The following is a 21,168-nucleotide window of genomic DNA, read 5'->3' as shown; positions in this document are numbered from 1 at the left end:
TTCATGGTGAGAATATTTTAGTAGGCCAGCATTACCCTGTAATCAATGATGAGAAAAGTACAGAAATTCATGAGCAGACAGACACCCCAATAAAATTTTGGCAAGTCCAATAATACATAAAAATGCTTGATGTAGTCAGTTATGGTATAATGCAATATACATGTGTTTCTTAAAAATCACCATGCTGTGCAATAATGCAATTGAAACCATAGGCTTCTGGAGAAAATACAGGCACAACATTGTCAAAAGTTGCCTCAAATGTGAGGAACATAATAAAAATGGTTTTTACACATGTTAACTGATTAATCATACTATACCGAATATGGGCACTATAGCTGACCAGTCCCTGAAGTTTGTCAAACTGGGTGTTGGGAAGTGGTAGAAGGAGAGCTGTGTGAAGACAGGTGGGTAGCCATGTCAGCAGAGGTTGAGTGTGTATGGGCCCCAATGCCCATTGAACAGAGGTCACTGGTAGCTGAGGGGTGCACGTTATTGAGTATATTCTTTCATGGCTCGATTCTACTGGGTAGTTTTTTACGTTCATCTGATTTGTCACCAGTGAAATCACACATGAGAAGATACAACGTTTGTGTTACGTTGAAGTAACGTAACTTCCCTAGTACACCAATCGTGTTGGAACAAATTCTCACCTTCAAGGCATGTGTTATGGGAAAGCTGTGTATACATCCTGATGAATGGGGTTTACCTCAGGAGCACATGATTTTTGGGGGAGAGACTTTTGTGTGTTTGTTTGTTGAGAAAGAGAGAGAGCATGGGGTGAGGGGGAAGGAGCAGAGGGAAAGAGTGAGAAAAATCTCACGATCTTGAGATTACAACCTGAGCCAAAATCAACAATCAGATGGTTACCCCAGTGAGCAGCCCAGGCACTGCCCCTCGGGAGTGCATGGTTTAACATTGGAAAATTAATCTGTGTGGTTCTAAAGAGGAAATGCGTACTATCATCTGAAACATGCAGTTGTAACAATTCAAAACCCATTAAAGATTTTGAAAATTGGTAAACTAGAAATGAAATTTTCTCAACTTGATTAAGGATATATACCAAAAATCCGTAGTTAGAGTTATTCTTTTTCATGGAAAAAAAAAGTAAAACATTCTTAATTGCAAGTGAAATGATTTGTGTATGTTAAAAATTCTAAGGAAATCCAAGACTATAATAAGTAAATTTGATCAAGTTGCAGGTTCTGGTAACATAAAAATCAACGTGGTATCTGTGTACTACGAACAAAATTTTTTTTAAAATGTTTTATTTATTTCTGAGAGAGCGGGTGAGCAGGAGAGAGTCAAAGAGAGAGGGAGACACAATCTAAAACAGGCTCCAGGCTCTGCACTGGCTGTCAGCACAGAGCCTGACGTGGGGCTCGAACACATGAACCGTGAGATCATGACCTGAGCTCAAGTTGGACACCTAAGTGACTGAGCCACCCAGGCACCCCTGTTTTATTTATTTTTGAGAGAGACAGAGTGGGAGTGGGTGAGGGGCAGAGAGAGAAGGAGACAGAATCCAAAGCAGGCACCAGGCTCTGAGCTGTCAGCACAGACCCCGACGCAGGGCTCAAACTCATGAACCATGAGATCATGACCTGAGCTGAAGTCAGATGCTTAACCCACTGAGCCACCCAGGTGCTCCGCCAACAAATAATTTTAAAATGAGCTTGAAAAGACTATCAAAAACAATGGTAATAAAAACATTTTACAAAACAGTATCATCTGTAGTAATGTAAGAAATGCACACCGCTTAGGCTAACTTAGTGGAATGGGTGCGGGACCTTCACGGACACCGTGGCAACACCGCTGAGAGAAAGACAAGCTGCCAGTGCACTGGGTGTGCCCATGAACTGTGTTCTGCCCCCAGAGTAACCCATAGAGTCAGCACGTTGCCAGAGTCACATCAGGCTTTGTAAAGTAGAAATGAACAGTCTGGTGTAAAGTATGAATGTAAGTGCAGAGGGCCTAGAACAGACAGAAACACATAGAGGACCCGTACGGTCTGACTGCAAGACTTTGACAGGAAGCGTGACAGTGAGGTGAGGGTGGACCTCCAGATCACCTGGAAATACCAGCCTGAAGACCCACGTACACGTGGTCAACTGATTCTTTTTTTTTTTTTTAATTTTTTTTTAATGTTTTTTATTTATCTCTAGGAGAGAGAGAGAGAAACAGCGTGAGCAGGGGAGGGTCAGAGAGAGAGGGAGTCACAGACTGAAACAGGCTCCAGGCTCTGAGCTGGCAGTCAGCACAGAGCCTGACGCGGGGCTCGAACCCACGAACCGCGAGATCATGACCCAAGCGAAAGTCGGACGCTTAACCGACTAAGCCACCCAGGCGCCCCGATGGTCAACTGATTCTTGAGAAGGGTGCCAAGGTGACGCAGAGGGGGAGAGGTTAGCCATTTGTAAACAGTGCTGTACCAAGTGCATGGTTGTGTGGTGGGCAGTGAACGTGAACCCCCTCCTTCACACTCTGCAGCACACTGGGCTTAACTATAAAGCTGTAAGAAGTCTAGGTGAAAATGGGAAAGAGTTTTCATGACTTGGAGTAAGATTGCTTAGGACACGATGAACACCAGTCACAAAATAAATGAAAAGTTGTGCTTCGTTAAAATTTTTCGTCAGAAGACACCAATAAGAGAAGGTCATAAACTTGAGAAAGCATTCACAGCACCACACGTGACATAGGACTCCTGTCCGGAATACGAACCCGTGCAGCTCAGGAAGAAGACACGCTACCCAGTTACAGAAAGGGCCACAAGATTGGGATGGACATTTCGTAGAAGATCCTGAATGGCCAGGACCCACAGGATCCCACCACACACTCCCTGCAATGGCTGAAATTTGTGAAAAGTCTGGCAGTCCCCAGTGTTAGCGAGATGTGGACAGCCACGCCTCTCCTAGTGGCTGGTGACCGTGTAAAGTGATAGACCACTTTGGAAACCAGTTCAGCGCTTTCCTGGCCATTACTCCCTGTGTAAGTGGACCGTCCGTTCTTAGGCAGTTACCGGAAGAAATGCTAGCATGGCCGCAGGGACTGCTCCTGGGCGTTCACAGCCGCTCTCCCTGCAGTGGCCCAAACTGGATGTAACCCAGGCGTCCAGCGGGAGGGTGGCCACCGTGTCATGATGTGTCCACGTGAGGGAAGGAAACGGACTGCCGTTGCGTGCAGCCACGTGGGTGAACTTCCAGAGCGAACGGTGCTGAACAAAAGCAGCCAGACAGAAGGCATGGTGTAGGATCCCATGTGCGTGAAGCTCTAGAATAGTCAAAGCCAGTCTAGAGACAGAGCAGATTGGCGTGTGTGTACATACAGTGGCAGCGCTAGAGGGGTAGAGCGGACTCTGACTTAGGCAAAGGAGCTCAGATGATATGGAGATCCTTGTTGCCTTAAGTTTGTTTATCTGAGTATGTGCTTGGTCAGACTAATCCATCAGTGTAGTTCAAAAGAGTACACTTACTGTTAAACTGAGGTGTGTGTGAGTTACACCTCAGCAAAGTGGATTTCAAATAAAGCAAGTAGGGGACAACGGGTGAGATGGGTAGTGAATAACACCTAGAAACTTAATCATGAGAACCCTTAACTTTTAAATTGTACCTGTCAGCAGCTCAAGGAAAATGATCGACAGGTACCCCTGCTTTCTGAAAGTCCCTGGTACACCAGTTTTATGAAAGACCTCTAATAGTGCCTGGTCTTCACCAACCAAAAGATAAGCAAGAACGTGGGGTCAGTTTTGCAGCGAGCTGTTCCAGAAGCAGCACTCCTGCTGAGCCCCTCCTTGGGGCGTCTCCACGTCCAGCTTCCAGAGCTCTGAGCTGTCTGCAGGCTTCTGGACTTTATTGATTTTGTGCATCCATTATGTGTTCTAAGGTATCAGAAAGCCTGAGAGGTGATTTTGTTTTTAATCTAGGAGTGTCAAAAATGTTTCCATGTAAGTGAGAGGTATGTTGCTTTTTTGCCTTCCACCATTTGGGCTTAGGAACAGTCTAGTTCCTGGTAGAGGGAGAACCTGTATCAGGAAAAGGCTAGTGCACCCAGCTTGTAAGACACGAGTGAAAAAGGCATTGTTTTTAGAATTGTGGGTAACTTCTAAAGGAAAAAGGAATATCATAAAAAGATCATACATAATGCGAGTGAAAAACTACAAATGTTTGGGCAGCAATCTGGGAGAAATTTAAAAATCACATATAAGTTCTTTAAAGACACCACAGACTGAAGCCTGGTGGCAGGTCGCTCGTGAGGGGACGTGGTGCCCACACTGCTGAAGTCTGGCCGAACGGTGCTAGTTGGTGATAGTTCATATCAAGTTTCCAGCCTCCCCCCCACATATTGGGGACAAGAAGAGCAAGATTAAAAACAGAAAGCGTTTTGCCAAATATGTATAGTACCTGGTAGAAAGTCCAAAGGATGGATAGTGTGACCAGAATCACGACACGATTACAGAATGAACACTTCCGAGGACTTGAGAACTACTAAGCTAAGAAGATGAGTCCGTGTAGGTTCATGGGTCCTGCAAATGCACACACGCGTCCTGGTGGGCTCCCCCCGTGAGCGCGTGTGCCCGGGACGTGGCCGCTCTGAGCCGGGCCTGCTTGGCCATCCTTACCCCTTGAAATGGCTCGGCTCTGGGCAAAAAAGGGATCGCTTGGAGTGTTGCCCTTCAGGGCCCTCCGGAGTAGCCTGCCCCCACGGTGTTTGAGAAAACTCCTTCAGGAGCGCCTGGGGGGCTCAGTTAAGCATCCGATTTCGGCTCGTGTCATGATCTCACAGTTCGTGGGTTCAAGCCCCATGTTGGCCTCTGTGCTGACAGCCAGCTCAGAGCCTGGAGCCTGCTTCACATTCTGTGTCTCCCTCTCTCTGACCCTCCCCTGCTCACGCTGTCTCTCCCTCAGAAATTTTTTTAAAAAATTAAAAAAAAGAAAAGAAAGCACCTTCTTTCTTATGTTGGTTAAAACTGAAAAGTGAACGTGAGGGGGGGACACCCCCACACAGGTTAGCGAGATTTTTGTTTCCTAGCATTCCTGGCTTGGCCTAAGTTTTGGGGGAATGGAGGCGGTTAGCCCGCCCGGGGTTTTAATGGGAAGCCTCTGGGACTGCCAGCCTGATGGGATTCCAGATGCCTGTCAACCCAAGCTCGCTCTCCTCATCTCCACCTTTTCTCCACGTGGCGGCGCCCCCTTGTGCCTGAAGCCACGTGGCTCCTTCATTGGTGAAAACGTGAGCCATTTTGTAAACCCCGAGTACCTCCCGTCCCTGTCAGCTTCTGCTGTCACTGCTTGTGCGGGACGACCACGAAAGGCCGCCCAGCCTGGTGCATTTCACACTGTTGGATTTACGCTCCAGGCCTTCTCTTGAGATCGTGTGTCGCCCGTGTAAAGGCACCTGAGAAGCACCTGTGGGACAGAGATGCTAGTGGAAGAGAAAATGCGAAGCTGGCCAGTCCCAGAGATGCGGCTGAAGAGTAGCATCATGTTCTGAGTTTGTAAGTTAGTTATTTATAGATGCTGCCTGAAAGCCATTCCAAGTGAAGATTCTTCCACCATTAAAATGAAGACCTGTAATTTAGAGTCAGCCAGTGGAATATTATTACTGCTTTTTTTCCCCCCCCCTTTTTTTTTTTTTAAGAAGGGGTCTCTACTCGGATGCTTCTGCTGACATGTCTTGTGCCCCAATCCCTTTCAGCTTCATTACCCACAGCCGTCACCACTTCATCGGCAGAATGACCTTGCTCATTTGCTGCCTCCCCCCACTGGACTGCCAGTCAGCCTGGGAGCAGGAATTGAGCTGTCCCGCACCTAGACCTGTGCCAGGCACACAGAAAGACTCAGCACTTACTGGCAAGATCTCCTCATTTTGTGGTAAAGACGTAAGGGGGCACTGCTAGGTGGTTTATTAAAAACATACTTTGGCATGTTTTTATGCTCTTTTATTGAGACACATTCAACACATAATTTAGGTTTTGTCCTTCCCATGGTCCTTGCCGCATAGGAAAGTTGCAATCTGATTAAAGCACAGTCCTGATTTTATATGTCTACACATTTCAAATTTGTTCTTGTTCTTTTCCCAGAAATCATGATTTTTAAAACAGATGGGTGCTCCTTGCACATGCTGTGCAGGACTTAGCAGAGAGGGGTTCAGACCAAGATGCCCAGGAGACAGGCACCTCTCCGTTTGGAATGTGACTTTAGCTGATAACCCCCAGTGAGGTGGAATCTGCACGCTTCCATAGGGAGTAATATTTAGGGGGTGAGGGGATGGGTAGCTCAGTAGATTAAGCGTCTGACTCTTCATTTGGGTTCAGGTCATGAACTCCTGGATCATCAGATGGAGCCCCATGTTGGGCTCTGTGCTCTTAGCACAGAGACTGTTAGGGATTCTCTCTTCCTCTCTCTATGTCCCTTCCCTGCTCGCAGTCTCTCTCAAACAAATAATAAATTAACATTTTTATAAAAATATTTAATTTGTGGTATTTTGCATCCTTGAAGTTAAGTTTCAAATACTCAGATTACAAACATTACATAACTCAAGAGTAGTTAGAATTTAGGTATTATGGGAGTTGAAGAGAATTCTTAACCCGTTACATACTAAAATGAGTATGTCTTTCTCTTAACTGGTTACATCGTACTCAGCCATGTTGAGAGCGTAGGCTGTCTGCGGTGAGGCAGTTGCCAGGCCAGTCACTGGTGGGGCATAGAGTGTGGAGCAGGTAAGGGAGGAGGTCGGCCACCCCTGCCTCGGTGACAGGAGGCACCGACTGCAGACTGTGATGCGGTCTTGGGCGAGTGTTCTGTTTCCAGTTCCCACCGCTTGGCAAGCCAGAGTGCTCTTGACATTGATAGATGGGTTCGGTTTTCTGAAAAGGTGGGAACTTTCACAATTAGCAAAAATCGTAATCGAAAACCTACTTTGCATTCTATTTATCAAAAAATAAAGACCCACCTCTAAGAGTCCATTGTATACATTTGTGAAGAGCTAAGGGTATGTTTCTGATCTTACCATGTGGGGGATTCTGGAGACTCAGAGACCTTGATTCGAATCAAGGCCCTGCTCTGGACTGCTCTCCAAGCAAAGGCCATTTAGTAACCTTTGAGCACCCATTTCCCCATCAATGAAATGGGGAGAGTTGTACCAACTTGGTAGTGGTCAGATGGAGTGCAGAGAGAGAATGGTGTTTGTGAGGGCTTAGTGCCAGACCACACATAAACTCAGTAGACGAACCATGTCATATGGGTCAAGTCCTGACAACATTTTCATTTTCATCTGAAGGTGAATCAGGCCTAGGAAAATCGACTCTCATAAACAGCCTGTTCCTGACTGATCTCTACCCAGAAAGAATCATACCTGGAGCCGCAGGTACTGTGAGCGCAGTTCTGTGTGAGCGCTGCTGAGACTACGTAATTGGTATCGTTGCCTCACCTTTAAACACAGGGACAGCATGCTTGCAGTTGGGAAGGGTGCTGGCCTTGGCCCTTGGGTCTTTGCATGAGTCCATGGGTCCATCTCCGAGTTTGTTTTCCTTTATTGTAAAGTGGAAGGCATAGTTTAGATTCTGTGTCGGACCCGGGCACTGAGGGACCATGTTTCTTCACGCGGGGCTCTGTGGGCGGCTGACTGCGGCGGGGATCGGTATCTGCCCCTGCCTGCTGTGCGAGCCTCGCGTCCACGAACGCTCCAGGAGCGAGCGGGTTAGCCCACACAGAGTCTAGCCCTTGGCCACCAAGTAGAGCCCTTTCACAAAGAGCTTTGAATTTAGTTTTTTGTGGGGCTTTTTTTCGGGGGGGGAGGGTCTGTTAGGTAGGCTTCATGCCAAGTGCAGAGCCCAACGTGGGGCTTGAACTACAACCCTGAGTTCCAAGAGTAGGACCCTTAACCGGCTGAACCACCAAGGTGCCCCACTTTGAAGTCAGTGTTTAAATGAATTAAGAAATTGTTCTCTTCGTCTCAGGAACAGAAGACATAATTTTCAATATTGGCATTTTAACCTTTCCGAGCTGTCATTTAATCTTAGTTTCTAGGTCGCCCTTGCCAACCCGGGGATCATTTTTACGCAGTTCTCGTGTTAGCTCTGCAAACCTCCCTCTAGGAAAGATAGTGAAGTTCATTTGTTTATTAATAAGAAAGTAACAGGTCATTTCTCCTTTTTGTGAACTGGGTCAGTTTTTAGGTACATTCTCTCATTAAGTTTGTTTGTTTTTTAGAAAAAATTGAAAGAACTGTCCAGATCGAAGCTTCGACTGTGGAGATTGAAGAGCGAGGGGTCAAGCTGCGCCTGACAGTGGTGGACACGCCCGGCTACGGGGACGCCATCAACTGCAGGGATTGGTATGCTCCTCCGGGACATGGTGCTTCTAACGTGCTCAGATTTCATAGCATTAACGAGTGATGACTAGGCTTGAGGTAGCCATATGTGACAAAACCGTGCAACAGCTTACGAGCGTGCTGATTGTAACAGGAGTTTCGTGGAGAAGGGGTATTTCTTCTGTAAGAACCAACCATCCATCAAATGCTAGTGCAAATGAAACCCCTTGATCTGAACGAACCTTGGCCAGTGGGGCAGATTGTGGCCTACCCCTTTCCCTTAGAGACTTGGTCCTTGACATCCTTAGCAAAACTAAGGAAAGCTACAAGCAGGGGAGCAGTCTGCCTGCTGCGCGGAGAGCACCGCGTTCGTGGCAGAAACTGCAGGTTCTAATGTGAGTGGAAAGCATCAACTTGCCAGCATCTGATGAGGAGTGGAGAGGAAGGGGAGGGTCTCCCGTCTCCTTTCCTCGGGAGTCTCTCCCTCCTTCCCTTCTCCTCCTGGGTTCACATTTTCACACGCTTGTCCCCGCTGTGTGTTCTGCCGCCCCTCTGGCCCCTCCACAGTTACAGTCCTTGTGAGAGCTGGTGGCCCTCTGTCCGCTCTCTCATCTCAGGTGCTTTCATTCACTTTGTGTGTTTGTTCTAAGTGTTTGTTTATTAGAGAGAGAGTGTGTGCACGCACACCAGCGGGGAGAGAGAAGGAGAGAGAGAATCCCAAGCAGGCTCCTCGATGTCAGCACGGAGCCCACTGCGGGCCCCATCTCACAAACTGTGAGATCGTGACCTGAGCTGAGATCAAGAGTTGGACTCTTGGGGCGCCTGGGTGTCTCAGTGGGTTAAGTGTCCAATTCTTGATTTCGGCTCAGGTCAGGCTCCCGGTGGAGCCTGCTTGGGACTCTCCTCTCCTTCCCTCTGCCCCTCCCACCCCTCACTGGAGTGCGCATGTGTGTAGTCTCTCTCACTCACTCGCTCACTCAAATAAATGTGAAAAAAAAAAGCCGGGTGCTTGACTGACTGAGCCACTCAGGCACCCCACCTCAGGTGCTTTTAATTATTCCCTTTGGGCCTTTAAACTCCCCTTCCCCCAGTGCTTGGGGGAATCATGCTTCCCACGCTTTCCAAAAACATTTATCTTGCCAAATGTAGGAGTTAGTTTTCAGTTCCCGTCTTATAAATGAGTTGTCAAATTCTATTTGGTATAAAGGCAGGGGACAGAAAAAGCTTTGGTCTTTGAAGTTTGTGCCTTCTGTGTCCCATAACTGATGTTCGTGGTGCTCGCAGTTTTAAGACCATCATTGCCTACATTGACGAGCAGTTCGAACGGTACCTGCATGACGAGAGCGGCCTGAACAGGCGGCACATCATCGACAACAGGGTGCACTGCTGCTTTTACTTCATCTCCCCTTTCGGACACGGGTACGTGGGCGGCTGGCCGCGGGAGCCAGCTGTGCGGGAGTCGCGTCCTGACTTTGTGGGCTGACGGCTTCCCCCAAGTCGCGTATATTTTAATACAAGAAGTGAGATAATTTTGAGAGAACAAAACTGTGTGATCTCCCTCCTTTTCCCCTGAATTCATGGCGCTGTCTCGCTCCTCACAGACTGAAGCCCTTAGACGTCGCGTTCATGAAGGCGATACACAACAAGGTGAACATCGTGCCTGTCATCGCCAAAGCCGACACCCTCACGCTGAAGGAGCGGGAGCGCTTGAAGAAAAGGGTGAGTGTGTTTTACTCAGGGTAGCTGAGGGCCAGGCGCCTCAGAAAGAGAGTAGAGGGGTGCTCTGAGGTGCCGGGGAACAGACGGGGAGGCTGGTGGTCTTTAAGAAATCCCTAACACTTGTAGATTTTTAATATTTTCCTGTACAAAGATGTCAAGTTCTTATTGTTTGTAATTCACCTTAGATGAAAATACTGTCAGTGAATAGAAGGGACACCCTGTGTTAGGAGAATGGTGTGAGTATGGAGCTGTGATCATCTCTGTGAAGTCGTGTTATTTTATCTAAACATCTTCTTGCAACCAATCCATTGAGGAACGCATTTCAGTTGTATTCGTTTGGTACCGTACACGTTTCAGGGGCTTATGTTTTGGCCATTTGGAGGTTGCCTTGCCCGTGTCTCTCTGCCAGCTGTGTGGCCGTCACCTCCCAGCAGCCCCATGCTGCTCGCTGGTCTGTGGTGCGCGTTTGTTGGTTCTTTGGTGTATATTGTAATTACGTGTCTGTTTTTTACTTATGTGCTCATGAAGAAAGTCCAAGTTTATGAGCACCTGGGTAGCTCAGTTAAGCGTCCGACTTCAGCTCAGGGCACAATCTCACTCGTGGTTTGAGCCCCCAGTAGGGCTCTGTGCTGACAGCTCGGAGCCTGGAGCTGCTTCAGATTGTGTCTCCCTCTCTCTCTGTCCCTCCCCCCTCGTGCTCTGTCTCCCTCAAAAATAAATATTAAAAAATTTTTAATTGCTAAAAGAAAGTCCAAGTTCATCTGCTAAATTCTACAAATAAAAGTTCTCTTAATTATCCATAAAAGCAATTGCTGTTTACAGTGACATACCTGTCCTTCCAGAAACATAGTCTATTTATGTTCTTGTTTTTACAGAATGGGATCATGGCGTACATATTATTTTGCCGTTTGACTTTCTAAAAATTCCCAGCACACACACAAAACACTCCTCCGCATCCTCACTCAGCTTAGAGCAACACACACACACACTCAGGAGCATTCCGGGCACACACACAATCTCTCTTCAGTGTTTCTTGGGCTTCCCACCCCCGCCCTTCTATTCCTGGCATCAGGAATCTTTGCTTAGCTCACTCGAATGTTCCAAAAGTCTAGAACCATACCTGGCACATGTGGGCACATGTCTGTCTTCTGACAGTTTTGGAAATCAGACACATTCTTGGAAAGGAAATTGATGGGCTTTTGAAAGTTTTGAAAGATAGCTGGATTTCCCTCAAAGCAAATGTGTAACAACTTACAGTCTCAAAGCACGATGTAAGCGTGTTCCGCCCCCGCCAGAACTGTCCTAGATACGCACCAGGTTTTCTAGAGCGTCTCCCGTCTGAGAAATGGGAAGTGCTGTCTGGTTTCCACGTGTTTTCCTCATTACTGATGCCAGTGAGTATGTATCCTGGTGCCTGATGGGTTATTGTGTTCTCTGAGGGTTTTAGAGCCTGTGTTGCATTTTCATTGCTTTTCAATTTACGGGTATTCTTGGGTTTTTAGACCTGGTTTGATTTTTATGTTTTCACGTTTTTCCTGACGTCTTCTGTCATGGCAGAGTTCAATTGCATGGACTGCGTCAGCCGTTTCCTTTGCTGTCTCTGTGCCGGCCAGGCTTCTAGGAGGTACCCAGGCCTTTGGAAGAGCCCCTGAAATCTTAGGCATGTTTTTGCTTGACAGTATGTGTTTTAGTAATCCCCCCTTAAGGGAACTCCACCTTTCATAATAAAGAATGTTACGTTGGATTTCAGAGAAGCAGGGGAACCAGGGTCAGGGTTAGAATGTTTGGTGCACCCATCTCTAATCCTGTGTCCAGAACTCTTAGGGCTTGATTTCAAAATCGGAAATGAATTGAAGTCCTTTTTTGCCCTTATCTTTTTCATCTTGGGCCTTTGTAATCACTTCTCTTTGTCTGGTTTCTTCCAGATGCCTACTGGTGTGCTCCCTCCCCCTCATATGAAAGAGCCTCTGGCGGACCTGCTTTATCTGACCCCTCCTCAGTCTCTGCCTGGCCCCACGTTGACCCCAGTAGCCGTCCCGCCTAGGGTCTGGCCAGCAGCCCCTCTGCCGCCGGCCTTGGGCCTCCCCAGCGGGCTGGCTGCGCTCTCGGAAGACTGGACTTCCTGCCTGCCTGCTTTACCACCTGTCTTCTGATCCATGAATGTCAGCATTGCTTAGGATTGTTTCGATCCTATCATCTCCTGTGGCTTCTGCTTTTCCTATCTGATACTCTTTTTCATGTAAACTGTGTGTGTGAACANGACCCACCTTCTGTGCTGCCCCCAGGCAGGACATGGGTGACTGCCTTTGGTTCATCACCCTCTTCTTTCTGTCTTCTGGTTTAAAATCGCATATTTATTGCATTTGGTCAACTCATCCTCAGTGTAAGTCTTAGCCTGACGGGGCCAGCAGATAATGGGCAGGAAAGAGGAACAGATGGAGCACGAGTTCAAGCTCAGGGCTGGGCTGCTCCCGCGGGCTAGGTGGGTCTTCTGGCTCCTCTCGGAAGGAGGGCTCTCAAAGCACAGATGGTCCCGTTGGAAGGTGAAGCATGTTGGGAGGAGGGAGAAAGATGTCTTTGCAACTCCTGAATTAGTGCAGACAACGCGTTAAGTCCCACGATCTTTGATCGTAAAGCCCCAAGGGTTCCCGTTAAGATCCACCAATGCAGAGCAGGGTTTCAAGTAGGGATATTTCTGCCGACCTGGTGTCGGTGTTCTCATCTCTCGTCTTGTGAGGCCCAGGACCCTGAGGGAGAGGAAGCCGAGCTCGAGCCTGCCTGGGTCTGCTGGCCCTTTGGGCACAGGAGGCGCTTGGGGGCTGGGTGCTGGTCGGCCTGCAGATGCCTAGCTGCTTCCTTCATCTCCCGCCCAGGGTTTCCTGTCCCCTAGGCTGCTCTCCCGCCTGCTTGGCTGGTTCGAGTGTGTGGTTCTATGGCTGCCACTTTTCTCTTCTTGAATAAAATCCAGAACCCAGCCTGGCATTCAGGGGAGTCTCTGCTTGGTACCTGCAGTAGTTGTTCCTGTCTTCTCCAACCAGGAGGCTTACCTCCAGCCACCCTGGGTTTCGTGTTCCCCTGGAGGCCCCTCCCTCCTCTAGCACTTGCATCCTCGACGCCTTAGGCGACACTTGTGGCTCTTCGGGCACCTGCGGCATCTGGCGGTGCCACTCCCCGGGTACGTGTGCTTCCTGAGGCTGCTTGTGACGTGTCTCCTGTGTGCTAGCCGTTGCTCTGTGCCCTGAAGGTGGCGGCGCTCTATTGTCGTCATCCTGGGCAGAGGGGGCCTCTACGGGCACGGCCTTCCCAACAGTTCAGAGTCATCTGACAGTCAGTGATTGGCTTGATTCCGTTTTAACAGTTGGACAGTTCTCTTCTGTTTTTTGTTGTTGTTTTTTGGTTTTTATTTATTTTGAGAGAATGTGAGCAAGGGAGAGGCTACAGGGAGAGAGAGAGGCTCTCGAGCAGATTCTGTGCTCTCAACACAGAGTGTGATGTGGGGCTTGATCCCACAAACCAAGATCATGACCTGAGCGGAAATCAAGCGTTGGACACTTAACCGACCAAGCCACCCAGGCGCCCCAGGCACTCCTGCTTTTTAATATGAGTTGTTTGGTAAAATTCTTCCTGTTTTTGTCATTCTTCAGATTCTGGATGAAATTGAAGAACATAATATCAAAATCTATCATTTACCTGATGCAGAATCTGATGAAGATGAGGATTTTAAAGAGCAGACTAGACTTCTCAAGGTAAGAACACCTCTCCAGGTGCCCGTCACTCCTGTTCCCTGTCATCAGCGCCCGGGAAGGAGTTGGCAAAGGGCCACATCCCTGAAGGCTGACTTTTGAGAGATTCATAGTGGATTTGCTTTAAGTATGTTTTGACGTAGCTGCCACCTAAGGTTTAGAAATCTTGGCGCAGGCTCAATTTGTTTTCATCTGATTTGTCCCATGTGGAAAACACCTGTCCTTCCAAGTAGCATGCTCTGCGCTGGTAGCTCTCTGAGGAAATCTCGCAGTAAGCAGCGGTGCGCTCCATCTGTGCCCGTGTTCGTGTGCTCACAGCGAGAATTGGGCTTCCCGGTGGGGACCCAGTCTACTGCGTGTGTCTCTTTCTAGGCCAGTATCCCATTCTCTGTGGTCGGGTCCAATCAGTTGATCGAAGCCAAGGGCAAGAAGGTCAGAGGCCGCCTCTACCCATGGGGCGTCGTGGAGGTGGAGAACCCGGAGCACAATGACTTTCTGAAGCTGCGGACAATGCTCATGTAAGACACCCGTGCACTCCCGCTGGCCGTGCCTAGCAGAGAGCAGAGCCTTTTGACTGCAGGGTGTGCGTGCGGCCCCGCAGACAGCTGCTGGCGCCACGGTTACTGGGCGGCGGGGCCGCTGCACCCGTTGCGGGAAGGCCCTCCCTGGAGCTCGCTGTGGCTCTGTGGAACCAGCCTCTCCCACTCGAGGCCTGTGCCTTAGTGCCCTCCCCTCTCTCGCCGGCCAGCTCTCCTGACGCTGAAAGCGGCCTGGTCCTGAACTGTGGCCGCGCCCGACACAAACGCCTCCTGCTCTGGCAGCAGAGGTGCAGGCGCGCTGTGGGGCCGCGGGCGGCCTCTCCACTCCCGCCGCAGGCCGTCCAGAGGTTCTTCAGTGCGTTCGTAGCCCCTCCCACAGAGCCAGCTGCAAAACTGCACATTTTCCCTCTGAAAAGTAGAGTTCACATTTAGTGACATCCATGCAGATGCAACTGCTCTCGAATCAGACTGAAGGAAAGAGTATTGCTAAAATCTAAAATCTCTTTAATCAGAAGAATTCAAAGAGTAAATTTTGAGTAACTAAACATTGGCATACGTGCTCATTGAGGTGTGTGTCCCGGTTGAGCAATTGTTGGTGAACAGAAAGCACCAAAACTACAAGTAAAAACCCCACCAGCTTCCTCAGGCATAATCTGTGTCGCTCAGGACAGGTCCTTGTGGCCGTGCTGCAAACAGTGCAGTGAAGATGGTGGCTTCGTGTGCGCCTCTTAGAGCGACGGAGAGCACGCCACCGTCTGCTGTCACTGGCCCCTTCCCTAGACCCTAAGCAGACAAGAATGCCTCGTCGCCTCTCATTCCTGACAGCTTACGTATTTGAAAAACCTGAGCCAAAAAAAATGATGACTTTTCTGAGATGATTAGAAGATTCAAAGTGCTATTTCTAGTTTATCCAAAATATTAATACTTTGCCTTATGGTCTTCCTGATAGCTTAAACTGATCAACTCTTTAAGCTTGAGAAGTCAGGAAGATTTGAAAAAGAGAAAATGAAAAGTACGTTGTGTTTCAGACGCTGTTTACCTAAAGGGGCGTGCTGAAATCTCTGCCCCCGCGCACCGTGCTGNNNCCTCTTCACCTGACCCTGTGCTGTGAGCTTTGGCGCTCTTGTTGTGGCAGCAGGGGCACCTCCGAGCTTCCTTCCGTTTTCCAGCACTGCAGCCACTCTGTGTTCAAGTTAGAAGTAGCAAGTGGGGCGTGGGTTTCTCCGCACTCAGCCAGCCTTGTGTGCCTTCTCTCGGCAGCACCCACATGCAGGATCTCCAGGAGGTGACCCAGGACCTGCACTATGAAAACTTCCGTTCCGAGAGGCTCAAAAGAGGCGGCAGGTTGTTACCCCTAATTCATGCCGTCCCCCTCTGTCCATACTGCGTCACAGCGTCACGCTGTCCCCCCTTCTGCCTGTTCTGCTGTGTCATCCTGACTTGAAGCCACACGATTTGGTTTTCTGTTCAGAAGCTCTTCCCGGGTACTTGTTGCTAGTGTCGTTGTGCAGTGCTTTTGTTTACCCGTCCAGAGCAGCTTTAACCACCTGCACACAAGGGGTAGCTTTAGGTGGAAAGGCCAGTGACTGGGCTCAAGAATATCTGTCTGTCAGTGAGGACAGACTTACCTGCTGTCACAAAGCGCAGCTCCCCAGGTGGAGTGAGCGGCTGGCCTCGCCTTTCCTATTTCACCATCGTAGTGGGTTTTTACTCCAGGCCTGTGTGTTGTAACCTGATTTGTTTCTGATCACACCACATCTGTGCTCAGTTTAGTTACCAAGGTAGTGACCTGCGCCACTTTACAGAAAGAGCTTTCTGTACAGGACTTGCTCCCACACACCTGAGCCCACAGGAGCATGTTCCAAGGCCCCCAGAGCACGCCTGCCCGAGGACGGTGCCGAGTACCACACACGTACGCCTGTTTCCTGTAGGCATGCGTCTGTGGTAAAGTTTAACCTATAAATCGGGTGCAGTGAGTGATTAACCGCAACAGCAAGACAGCGCAGCAGTTACAGCCATGTACTCTAAACGTGAACGACCTTCCTGCCCTGCGCTCACCGCTCCACTCGTGAGCCTCTGAGACGCTAGGATGCCCACGGGATGGGGTGAGGTGGTCGGAGTGCGTGGGCAGCATGGCGGAGCCCTGGGCCGCTGCTAACCTAACGCTTGAGAGAGTCTGCTGCCTTCAGACCACAGCTGACCACGCCCGCTGAAGCCACAGATAAGGGGGGACTGCTGTGTTGTAGCTTGTTATAAGGTGCTCACGTTTTTGAAATCTGGTGGGTTTGTGTGTGTCTACGGGGTATACGTTAAGGTCTGATTTATCGTGTTAGTTGTTTGGGGACCAGACGTAGAGAAAGGTTTTAGAGGCCACAGGAAAATCCCACTGTGAGTGAGCCAAGCAGGAGTTCACGAAGAGCTACGTTGTCGTCGCTCAGAGGGGCTCCCTCACCGGTGGCCTCAGTCTGGGTGCTCAGGCCCTGTTCATTTACGTGGTCTCATTACGGTCTGTGTCCGTAAAGAACAACTTATCTTTAAACAGAGTACCCTCCTGCTAACAGCTCATATTCCTTGAATAAGTAAAGACGAAAGTGTCCCACCCCCGCTTGGAGTTAGGAAAGTTTTTTCAGTTTACTATTTCATGTTGTGCCTCTTCATCATTCTTTTCTCATCCATTTATGTTATTCGTCAGAAAAATGATAAATGTGGGTAATGTTAGATAACATTTCTCAGAAGTGTAAAGTAAAATTTTACTTTGGACATTTGTCATCAGAAATAACCAGCTAAATTAGTTGCAATATGATCATTGTAATTTCTTTCAACTGTTAGAAAAGTGGACAGTGAGGACATGAATAAAGACCAGATCCTGCTGGAGAAGGAAGCCGAGGTGAGTAGAAAAGGGTTCCTGCCAAGTCTGAAGTGCATCCACAGAGGCTGAGTTTTCTTTCCTCACTCTTCGAAGGGATACGTTGTATGTCACTAATCTATCTTATGACGCGTGCATCAGTATGTGTGTGGATAGTGCTTTTACACGTGTTACCGTCTGATCTCCAGTAGCAATTTGGTGGGGAAACTTTGGGAATAGTGTGAATTTAGTGACGTTAGTTCCTGAAACTTAATGAATTTGGCAATTCAAATTCATTTTAAATTTAATGAATTTAATTCAAATTTAATTCAAATTAAAATTTAGTAGCTTTCCTATACCTAGCCAATAACCAGTTGGAAAATATAATGAGAGCAACTGCCATTTACAACCATTAACAAAAACTTAAGAAATATGTAGGACATAAACCGAAAAGAAACTAGATCACTCTCCCGAAAACAATTTTCAAAACGTGCCTGGACACATCACTTTAGGTAGGATGCTCAGTGCACAGGTCACAGCCCTCCAGACTGCACGCCCTTCCAGCACAGCGCTGGGGGAAGCTTGCTCACACTCGTGACTTGACCTGAAGACTGAGCACAGGAGGACTCATGAGGGCGGGCGGGCTGCTCTGCTCACGGAAACCCAGAGTGCGGCGCAGGCCTGATGCGCTGATGAAACTCAGGTCTAGAAAGAGCTCCAAAGTATGAGAAAGTTGTCTGTGGTAGAGGTGGGTTCCGTTAGGGCCGTGGGATTCAGGCACATCCAGGAAATCCTCAAATGGGCAAGTGTTTTGGAAACAATAATTAAACTCACTCCTTTGGCCCTAATTTACTTCAATATGGATTAAGATACTTAAATATTGAAAACATGACTACAAAGTTCCCGGAAGAGAATTTAAGTAAATATTGTATAACGCTTGCCTGGAGGCCCATCTAAAGCGGTGGAGACCGTAAGGATGACATTTGGTGAGGGTAGCAGGGAAGGCCCAGACACCTCTGGAACAGCCAGGGCCTTGCCATCTTTTAGAAGAGCCCAGTGCTGCTCCCCACCCTCGAGGTTAAAGAATGTCTCCTGGTGCCTTTACCGAATGCTCGTGTTTATTGGTCATTTCTGTTTTGTACTTGAATTGCATATTATCATTTGCTTAGTTTTCTGTTGAGTCGTTGGTTCTTTTACTGATTTGTAAGAGTTCTCTGTAAATTTCTGTCATGTTCTGGGAAAGCTCAGAGGTTGATGTTTTAGGAATCCCGAGAATGCCTGTAAAGAACATCCAGGGGGAATGGACCTGGAGAACCAATAATGTGTCCGTTCGTCCTGTGCCCACAGCTCCGCCGCATGCAAGAGATGATCGCCAGGATGCAGGCGCAGATGCAGCTGCAGCTGCAGGGCGGGGACGGCGATGGCGGGGCCCACGGGCACCACGTGTAAGGTAAGAGGGGGACCTTCAGACACCTCAGCCTAAAGCTCATGTGCCACCTCCTTCAGTCTTGCTAACGCTTTGCATCTTGAAGCTCCGTCTTTAACTTTATTGCCGGCCTTGAAGGAGACAGGGTGGCTTCTAAAAGTTGGAAGCCTCTCCACTCTACCAGCCTAGAAAAGATTGTCCGTATTTTCTGAGCTGGTAAATGTGATTAACGAAGACAAATAATACTAAAATAACCTTTGCTAGGGGCGCTTGGGGGGGCTCAGTCGGTTGGGGGTCCGACTTCGGCTCAGGTCATGATCTCACGGTTCGTTAGGTTCCAGCCCTGCTGTCAGGCTCTGTGCTGACAGCTCAGAGCCTGGAGCTGCTTTGGATTCCATGTCTCCCTCTCTCTCTGCCCCTCCCCCGCTTACACTCTGCCTCAGTCTCAAAAATAAATAAAACATTAAAACATTTCTTTAAAAGAATAACCTTTACTAGTCATACAATTGGAAATTTAATGCAGCTGAAAACATCTCTTCAAAGAGAATTTTGGAAGTGTTGTTAAAACAACTTATGCAAGCCAAAGGCAAAGATGACGTGAAGAGGCAAATTACACCCCATGGACCAGGGTTTCCTTGAGCCAGATGGCTGGGCTGATGTCCGCAGCGCAGCTCTGCTCCGCCCCGTGGTAATCAGCGTATCTCGTAGATGTCTGGCCCCGGTGTGCCTCGGCGCTCGCCCCGCTGTTTGACGGGATTCTGCAGACAGCAGGGCCCCAGGGTCAGGAAAGGGCAAATGTCTAGGTAGCTGCCAGCATCACCCTCCGGAGGAAGGAGGGAAAGGTAAAGTCAACCATCCGCCCAAGGAGGAGGCGGCCCTGTGGGCTTGGCGCAGGTCTGGGGGTGCACGTGCAGAGTCTACGACAGGCGGGGGCCTGATCGTAGAGGGAGATGAGGTGTAACTGACACGGGGCAGGACTGAGGAGACGAAAGCGAAGCACCTGGAGGCTGGGACACGTGTTGGGTCCACCATGGCCGTCGCCCAGGTGATAGAGGAAGGCCCTGCAGGGGCTTGCTGGGAGCCCTGCCCTTGTGGCTTGTGGGGGAAAGGTTTCAGTTGTGAGGCGCACAGACACACCTGTTCGGTGTCCCTGGTCACTGGAACAGGAGTGGACACGTGACCCCACTTGGGGTTGAACAGCAGCCCAGAGTTGGTCGTTGACACCGCACAGCAGCCCGGAGAGTGTGTGCAGAGTGCACGCTGCGTGGCCGCGGACACTGACCCCGCGCCAGGGGTTCCAGTGATCTGCCTGCGCTCCTCTAACTGGGGACGTGTCAGCTCGCCCGGCCCCGTGTGGCTGCTTCTGCTTTAGCAGGTTTGGTGCCTCATGGGGAACTGCTGGGGAACTGGAAGAGACAGAACTCCTGACCGGGAGGGGGGGGTAGTGACCGAAGTTTGCTCATTTTCTCTGATTTTCCTGCTTTTCTTTTTAAAACATTAATTATGAAATTAGGAAAATTCTACTTCAGGTATATGCAACTGTTTTATATTTTGGTATACTTTTCAGTTTGGTGGTAACTCGCAGTTCCCAAGAGCTTCATCCATACTGTTTTGATTTAGTTAACTGTGGTCACGTGAGCCAGCCTTCTGCTGAATCTGTGCCCTTTGTGATACCGAAAATAATGTTAATGGCGCTAGCAGGAGCTTTGCCCCGCATTCATCTAAACGTGTTGTGTTTTGTTTTTCCAGAAAACACTTTGCAAGATACAGAAAACATTCCGCCTGAATAATACAGCTGCGTGTTTCCCACAGATTACCGGAAGGGTGCCCGTCCACATTTTACCGTACCTGTGCCTGAGAATTTAATTGTTTTTTAAACTTTTGATGTCTTGTTTTGTATGAAATACTTTAACATTTGTAATTTCGTTGCTATGTTATACTTTATATCTTGTGAGGTGAACCTTTCATTTTTATCTTTCTTCCACCTTAACTAACCACTAATGTTGGAACTGATTTCCAGGATCAGTCAGTATGTGTAGTTAACATTGAATTTCTTTGACTTGGCTGGCCTCATGGTTGAGGAGCACTCTTGATTCATTTCTAGAACATTCAGATCAAGCCAGCAGTGTTCCTGGGTGGTGGCGACATAGAGCCAGTGATGAACTGACCTGCAGTAGGGCATTTAGTTACCAAGTCACCAAGACGGCCCATCTTGCTTGCTTTGCTTTGCCTTGAACACAACCTAAAACCAGTTTTGCTGCTGTAATTCAATGCCGTTCATTCATCTGCAGTTACCTTTCTGCCACGTGAAACTGCAGGATTATCTAACGTGATATGCGCGTATTCAGAAAGCTCCTTAGAAACAGACCATTAGGAGCAACTTTTAAGAACTCTGGATTCTAATGCTACAGCATTTTTTAAACTGCTCTGCAGTGAACCTGGCACAAGCCATGTTTTGTAGTGTTCTTCACTGATAACTGGTTTATACTCCGCTCTGTACAGAAAGTGTCTGTGAACTCCAGTTTTCATATTACAACGATGACTCTTAATGCACACAAAGAGAGCCAATAAATGATTTTTACTACTCAA

General features: G+C 48.6%; 1 protein-coding gene across 3 annotated transcripts in view; it reads left to right on the top strand.

The window, feature by feature from the left end:
* The window catches only part of SEPTIN2 (septin 2), a 33,603-nt gene extending 12,435 nt beyond the window's left edge, over nt 1-21,168 (top strand). For all 3 annotated transcript variants that reach the window (XM_077757286.1, XM_077757301.1, XM_077757296.1), the window contains exons 4-13: nt 7,276-7,362; nt 8,208-8,331; nt 9,592-9,726; nt 9,909-10,026; nt 13,671-13,772; nt 14,142-14,287; nt 15,569-15,652; nt 17,138-17,195; nt 18,501-18,603; nt 20,329-21,168. In XM_077757286.1, the coding sequence (XP_077613412.1) occupies nt 7,276-7,362; nt 8,208-8,331; nt 9,592-9,726; nt 9,909-10,026; nt 13,671-13,772; nt 14,142-14,287; nt 15,569-15,652; nt 17,138-17,195; nt 18,501-18,602 (956 nt within the window). In that variant the 3' untranslated portion in view covers nt 18,603; nt 20,329-21,168. The remainder of the gene's footprint in view (nt 1-7,275; nt 7,363-8,207; nt 8,332-9,591; nt 9,727-9,908; nt 10,027-13,670; nt 13,773-14,141; nt 14,288-15,568; nt 15,653-17,137; nt 17,196-18,500; nt 18,604-20,328) is intronic.

The sequence above is a fragment of the Crocuta crocuta genome, unplaced genomic scaffold, assembly GCF_008692635.1.
Source record: "Crocuta crocuta isolate KB4526 unplaced genomic scaffold, BGI_CrCroc_1.0 scaffold290, whole genome shotgun sequence".
Classification (NCBI taxonomy): Eukaryota; Metazoa; Chordata; class Mammalia; order Carnivora; family Hyaenidae; genus Crocuta; species Crocuta crocuta.
Note: the sequence above shows the minus strand (reverse complement) of the source record. Positions and strands in the feature narration are given on the sequence as shown.